The sequence below is a fragment of the Pollachius pollachius genome (assembly GCF_949987615.1).
Source record: "Pollachius pollachius genome assembly, chromosome: 1".
Taxonomy (NCBI): Eukaryota; Metazoa; Chordata; class Actinopteri; order Gadiformes; family Gadidae; genus Pollachius; species Pollachius pollachius.
In genome coordinates this window covers 12,578,047-12,585,843 of record NC_136934.1, presented here as the reverse complement: position 1 = coordinate 12,585,843, position 7,797 = coordinate 12,578,047, and the positions used below count along the sequence as shown (strand labels likewise).

The window sequence follows — 7,797 nt, the reverse complement described above, 5'->3', positions numbered from 1 at the left end:
AATCAATAAAACTACATTTAAATATTTAAAACGTACATTAAGAGACACAGAGAGGGAGAGGGAGATGAGGAGAGTTTGATGCGAACACGCGCAGACTTTTCTTTTCATGGAGACTTTTCCCCAAGGTTCTGACGGTGTGTGTTTCTACCTGTGACCCTGGGCCCTGCTGTGTTTCCATGCAGGCAGTTCCAGGGCCACACAGACGGGGCCAGCTGTATCGACATCTCCAACGACGGCACCAAGCTGTGGACCGGGGGCCTGGACAACACGGTCCGGTCCTGGGACCTGAGGGAGGGCCGGCAGCTCCAGCAGCACGACTTCACCTCACAGGTGTGGACGGACACACGGACACAGAGACACACACAGATACACACAGACAGATGCACATACTAACAGACAGACGGACAAACACACAGACACAAGCATGCTCACTCATTCACTCACTCGTGCACACGCACGCACGCACGCACGCATGCACGCACACACACACACACACACACACACACACACACACACACACACACACACACACACACACACACACACACACACACACACACACACAAACACAAACAGACGGCATTGCATTATTTATAACTCAATACAGATAGCAAAAAATACCAGTGCGTTGAATCACACACGGACAGAGAGCCACTGAGCTGAATGCTGTGTGGTTGCAGATCTTCTCTCTGGGCTACTGTCCCACGGGGGAGTGGCTGGCGGTGGGCATGGAGAACAGCAACGTGGAGGTCCTCCACGTCACCAAGCCCGACAAGTACCAGCTGCACCTCCACGAGAGCTGCGTGCTCTCCCTGCGCTTCGCCCACTGCGGTAAGCCTCTTCCCGGCCCGTGACGCTCCGGGCGTCGGAGGGAACCGTGGGCATGTTTGTTGTGTTTTAAAGCCGCTCTCTTCAGCCTCCCTCCAGCCTAAAGAAAGCTTAGGTAGCCGATAGAGTGTGAGCCAAAACGGCATATTTTCGTACGTGGGCTGGGTATTGTTTTGGTCAACAGCTGATCTGTCTCCTTATATTCATTTGCTGGAGAAGGAAAACTATTTGTTGCGAGTCGTGACTTACACATACTAAGTGTGGCATGATGTTATTGGTCTGAATATTTTGAAAGCCCTCGGATAGATCTCTTGCCGTCCGATCCTGCTATGGTGTGCTATAGTAATCTATCCTTTATTCTGCAGGGAAATGGTTTGTGAGCACAGGAAAGGACAACCTGCTGAACGCCTGGAGAACACCATACGGAGCCAGCATATTCCAGGTAATTGCCAGCATATTCCAGATAAATACAGCAGCTCATTTATCACTGGATCTTAGTAACCTATTCATCATGTTTCATTCATTTCTATTTAGGGAAGTGTTACACATTAGGAAGTCCCTCCTTTTTGACCTTGTGTCTACATGCTGATTAGCATAAGCCACAGGTGCAATATAGAAGTGAAATGGGTTCGCTCAAGATAGATCATATATTTCACTCTATAACCCTGCTCTATTAACCAGCAGTGTTCAGAGGCAAACCCTGATATGAAACAGGAATGGCAGTAGATGCATTAAACTGCATGTGTGTGTTGACAATCCTAATCCTAATTATTCATCAGCAAGCCGCAGCGGCATACTGTGGACATCTTTGCATGTATTAAATAAAAACGTTATTAATTACTGTTTGGGACAAAATATAGCAATGCTTCCTGATATCTATAACATTTTGTTCTGATTTGATGACCCATGACTTTGTGTGCGTCTTGTGCCCACAGTCGAAGGAGTCGTCGTCCGTGCTGAGTTGTGACATCTCTGCAGACGATAAGTACATAGTGACAGGGTCAGGGGACAAGAAAGCCACGGTGTACGAAGTCATCTACTAGGACCGGCGTGGGATCACCGTCTCTTATGTATATTTCTTATTTTGTATAAAAACAAAAAAAAAATGATTTGTACGCAACAAACCAAACCGTTTGACTATCGTCCTCAACGTGACCCCTTGACCTCTCGAGTGAACAGCCAGGGCCGAGCACTTGGAATATTTTGTATTTTTTGGGGGATTTTTGTTGTGGTGAAGATGACTCCGTCCAAACAGGAGACCGAGGAACAAGGTGAACGACCGGGCGAGCCGTGGCTGGCTTGTGTTCCTTTGTCTTGTGCTTCCTTGAGAAAAAAAGCTATCGACTGTATGTACATTTGCGAATTATTGATCTCTTAGTGTGATTTGTGAAATCAGACTTTTTTTCAGCATTGGGGCCAAGGTTGCTTTTTAATGATTCTTTTTTTTTCCTTCTTTCCTTTGCATAATACCTCACAGTGTTGGTCAAAAGCTTTCTCATTTTTGGTGGCGTTTAATTTAATTGATTCAAGTGTATATTTATCTATTTAACACATTGGAAGAACATCATATTGAAAGCAACTGTGGATAGTCGTTTTTCTCATTTGGTGAAATCTGCTGTTTTTGCAATTTGACACAAAACAATGTTTAAGACTTAAAAGTAAAGGAAGATACCACGCAGAACAAATAATGGTCTGATATATTTCTGTTGAGAGCGCTCCTACTGTAAACCTTTTCTCATTCATCGTAAAATGTTTAGTTTTGTTATGTTTTTGCTGCTTTTTAAAATGATTTCATGCATGCATGGTTTGCGTGACCATGCCTGTGTATTTGTGTGTGCGTTCGTGTGAGTGTGTTAGTTTGTGTCATGTGTGCGTGCATCCATGTGTGTGTGTTTCATGTGTGTGTGTGTGTGTCGTGTGTGTGTGTGTGTGCGTGTGTGTGTACTGAATGAACTGATGGAAGACCTCTTGTGCCCACTCAGCCCCTTTACATCAGACAGCAAGTCCCAGCTGTATTTTCTATACAGTTTGAACACGTCAGGTTTATTTTCTAAGCTTTCCATCACATCAGTCAAAGAGTCAAAGGGGCATCCCAGGCTCATATTTTATGACCCCCCCCCCTTACCAAAAGCCCAAAAACCCTTGTAAGAACACAGAGGCGGGAAAAATGTTGAGTGACAGTTGATCGACTTGACCTCACCCCATTCACTCTACCTTAACGAAAGTGCTGGGTTCATCTTAAACGCTAACGGCCTGAATGTGCTGGTTGGACGTCCAGAATCTCGACGTGGCATCACAGCACAGTGCCTTTCTGCCACTGCGCTCCTCACCACACCCTGTGTGGCTCGGCGCTCATCTAGTTCTCATGGTTTTCAGTCTCACACAGGCTCTGTCGGGGGAACCGACTATTTGAAGTGGAGCTAGTTCCTCCCGGCAAAGATGGCTGTCTCCGCTCACTTTGTCTTCTGATCACACAAAGCTCTGTGAGTGTTTACACCCAGAGGCTTTTGATTTGTATTTCTTTGTTTTTTTTTAACTAAGCGTACTAAACAAAGGAGAGCACCGCGGGAGACATGTTCACAGAGTTACTGGTACTGATGGGACTGGCACACATGGCCATGTGGTTTTATTCTTAAAAAGAATTGTTGTCAGAACTCAAAGCATGTGCTCCTGGGTTACTGAATGAACACCTGTGTGGGACGTTCTTCATAGATTGTTATTTTAGACTTTATTAAGACGGCTGGGTCTTAAGAAATGGTCTTCATGACAAACGTCACCCATATACAATAGAGGTTTAAATTACTTTCTTCGGGAGATGCAAGGTTGTTTTAATATTCTTCAAAACCGTATGTTTTCCTTCAAACAACATCAACCGACAGCTGAAACCCTTATCCCTAAAGCCCCATAATGGTGGTTATGTTTAACCTGCTGTTCAGCACAAATGTTTAAAAGACTAAATGAAGCCGTCTTACTCCGAGCTCGTTGTTTCACCTTACATCTGGAGGGTAAACATGGAATCATCTGGAGACTTCTCTTTATCAGACATTGGAACGTAATGCATTCCCCTCTCTGTTTTATCCATAGATGCATTTAAGGTCTATATAAATGGGCTCTGTGAACGGATTCATTGTTGAGTGTTTTTTCTTTTCATTCATTTATGTCATTTATTTTTCTGAGTCTGTAGAGAGAAAGGTACAACAAAGTAGGCCTACCTGGATTGAAACTAAAATGCTGAATCAAAACCTTATTTTTTGGCTGTACTCTCCACACTTTACAAGAGATGTGTATTTAAAGCAAGGCCTCCTTTCTCATCTTGGTCGTTAAACACGGAGGCATCTTGTCCTTGATATGATCCAACAACTGTAATGAGGTTGGTTTATTCCACTGTGCTTTTTGAAGCAACTCGGAAACTACACACACTTAGAAACTACGTGAACTAAGTGTGATTCTTGGTCTAACATGAGTTATTAAAAACCCAGTGTATGCATTACAGGAAATCAACATCAATATACGTTTATATTGGAAATCTATCGATAAAACGTTGGTTGTAAATAATCCAAGAATCACATTTGAATGTGACAGTTTAGCTGGTTGACATAAGCTAATATAATGGAGATTATGTTATATATACAGTAATAATGTGAAACGTTTTGTTTGACCGAAATCATGATGGTATGATATAATTGCTGTACAAATGTAATAATTCAAGCTTACAATGCAAAGAAATTGTTTTTCTTCAATACAAAATGCCTTTGCTCTGTTTTTCTAGTCTGTGGTTGACTTTATTAAATTATTGTGTGCAGTTATATTTGATGCGTAATTTATTTTCTGTAAACGTCATGTTTTTTTCAAACTAATAATACATAATTTCCTTGCTCCAACCTGGATTCAAAAAACAAACCAGGAATATATTTTGTGAAAGTTCTAAATATAAAGAAATTATACAACAAATGTAGACTTTTTATGATTGCTTGTTGTTATTCATTATTCATCAATGCAATGAATAATTTGGTAATCATGTGATGGTGATTAATTAAGAGGATCTCCTAATGAACTGCTCATCCCGGGTACAGATGCACTGCAATTCACTGGAAGTACACCTCCTGGTCCTCCTAGTCTGTTCTTGTCTCTCCCTGCATGCTGTCTCTCTTAAACACAGAATATAGTAGTTTGTTTTGGCAATGAAGACTTGTAAATCCACTCAATCCATAATGGACTTTTTATCTTATTCCACACACACACGTGCGCACACACACACACACACATTCACACACACACACATTCACACACACACACACACACACACACACACAAACACAATCTGAATCTAAATGAGGTAATGCTCATCATTCACGAGGGGGATTTCAATGGTGTCCTTTCGGCGTTTCAATGCGAGCTAGGGGTTAGCACCTCTATAGCGGCTGTCTCTTGGTGGGATTGCGTATACGTTGGAGTGCCCAGGAGTGCTTTTAAGTGATGCGAGTGAGAGGTGCGGAGGAGGAGGCTACACCATTACTGGAAGTGATACTCTACTGTTACAGCCCTCACAGCCACACCTGTGAAGAGCCCAAAGGGCTATGTGTATGTGAACGTAGGAATGAGCCATACTTCAACGTTTTTAATATCGCCAGCACTTGGGCATTTCTATCCTGACAAATGTAAAAGTTGAGTTAAACAAACAAGATGAAAGAGTGATGCCCTCTGAGTCGATTTGCTACCATTATCGTGATGATATATCATGTTCCTGTGTGCAACCCTCCCAAATAGTCAAATTCTGACAAATAAATAGATGAACAGGAATGCTGCCTTTGCAGTCATCTATTACATATTTGGGAACACACAATTCTTGTTTAGTTTTTAATGGCTGTTCAATTTAGTTTTTGCAATTGTCTTTCCCTAATGTTTTCTTTTTAATTTCTTGTAGCTGCATATTTTATTCTAAACCATCAGAATGGCTAGTCTCTACAACCATCGTTCCACATCGTCTTTTAAACGCCAGTTGTTCAAGTCTCAAAACAAAAACAAACAGACAAACATGTTTGAATTTCAAAGGACAATGTATTCATATAATTCACAATAGTAAATAGTCCAAGAAAAAAGTCGAGCACAAACAGAAATCCTGGGTTGTATTTTTATTTGTATCCGTTTAAATGTGAAGACAAAGGCTTTCACACTTGCTATGCAGTATAAAGATGTGTTGCTTGAACAATTACTATTTTACAAGGTCAGAAGCTCAATTCAATAATATGTAAAACATGTCTTCATCAAAGCAAGTCATCGTAAAAATATAGCACAATGTTAATAGGCAAATTCCATTTTATCAAGTAACAAGAGTTATGTCTCATAATCTTCTATTATAGTGCTGTAGCATTTTAGATTGTGTGTCGTTATAGCTCCTTGTCAGACTAATGAGGAACTCAATTATAAGGGCCACAAGCCCAGGTTGAAGCAGAAGAGTACTTTTGGTCAGGCTCTTTTAATAAGGTATAAGATTGGTACGGACTTCCAGCTTCATCATTTATTCAAGTGGTTATATTTGACTCTTGCTTCCCCTTGGTGGGATATGATAGGACAAATGTTTCAATCCTGTTTTAATTATGTGGTACTTCTTGAGAAGTGGACCATGCAGTTGTAAATCGTCTTCTGTGTCATTTTCTGAGGGGATGACCAGCCTAACCACACTCTAAAGGTGTGTTATATAAGATGGTTTTCCTCATACTACTGCGTGTGTGTGTGTGTGTGTGTGTGTGTGTATGTGTGTGTGTGTGTGTGTGTGTGTGTGTGTGTGTGTGTGTGTGTGTGTGTAGATGTTAACACAAAACAGGGTTTCTCCACTTTGGGAAGACCGAAGAACGAACAATCAATATTGCTTATTTTGAAAAGTATACATTTTCTTAAGGCTTATTTGTCTTAATATTAGTAAAGAGGTACCTCTGGAGACTTTTAGGCCCCTGGGGACCCGGTTTCCCCACCCAGTTTTTTACTGGTTGATAATCCAATAATTTATACCACATGCTTATCGAATATAGTTGATTTGGAAGGGATGCCTGGTTAATAGGCTAATGTTAAACTGAACTCCAACATGAGAAAAAAGTATTAATTCATTACATTCATTCACAGATTATTTGTTAATTAATGGAACAGCATTGGAACATAATTTCCAGATGAAGGCTACCATATCGAGTGCATAATTCTCCTCATGAAAATGACGATTACAGAAACTTAAATGTGTTTATCCATGTTGACCACCTAATATTGTGAGCAGCCAGCCCAGTGTCGTGGTATGAATACGCATGGCAACGCAATCACGATCGACCGGCTTGGATAGTCGCTTCGCAACAGCAGACGAGAGGCAGGACGGCGGCAGGGACGTGAGCTCACTCGGAGAGGAGAGAGGATTGTACATTTCCTAAGAAAACAGTAGCCGCCGCATGAGTGGAGGTCACGGGCATTTCCACGCACGTTGATCGAAAAGGTGGCCAGTGTAGGAGTTGAAAGGGCCCTTCTGAGTAACGGAACAAAAAGCTCTTGTGTGGAAAGCTCTTCATCTGCCAGCCGCACTCTCACTATAAAGCACTTCACGGGTCAGGAGTTTTCATCGCTTTTCATTGAGGCTTTTAGGCTCCGATCCCCCACTTAAAACCAACTTTAGCTTCCAATTATAATTTATAAACATTTTTTTTTCTCCTTATTACTTCTCTATTTCAAATCTGCATGATAGGCCTATTGATTTTGGAACAACGTTAAAAATGTAATATGGCAGACTAATATCATTTCATTTGTACATTTCATGTTGTTTTCAACTTGATCAGGACTGTTCAAGGCCTGATTTGTAAACAAAATGCTGCTTGCTGTGGCCACTCAGCAGAGGTCTGTGTGTAGGAAACAGTTGACTGACCTACCAAACCCATAGACATCTATTTAACCAGCAGGTGCTTCGTCGATCAAACTATACCAGTGAGGACTGAT

The 7,797-nt window shown here is 41.5% G+C and overlaps 1 protein-coding gene across 1 annotated transcript in view; it reads left to right on the top strand.

Annotated features, from left to right (window-relative positions):
• The window catches only part of LOC307081679 (transducin-like enhancer protein 4), a 32,951-nt gene extending 28,521 nt beyond the window's left edge, over positions 1-4,430 (top strand). The window contains exons 17-20 of the mRNA XM_079744935.1: positions 183-330; positions 681-831; positions 1,194-1,270; positions 1,764-4,430. Of these exons, the coding sequence (XP_079601061.1) occupies positions 183-330; positions 681-831; positions 1,194-1,270; positions 1,764-1,871 (484 nt within the window). The 3' untranslated portion in view covers positions 1,872-4,430. The remainder of the gene's footprint in view (positions 1-182; positions 331-680; positions 832-1,193; positions 1,271-1,763) is intronic.
• The last annotated feature ends 3,367 nt before the right edge of the window (positions 4,431-7,797 follow it).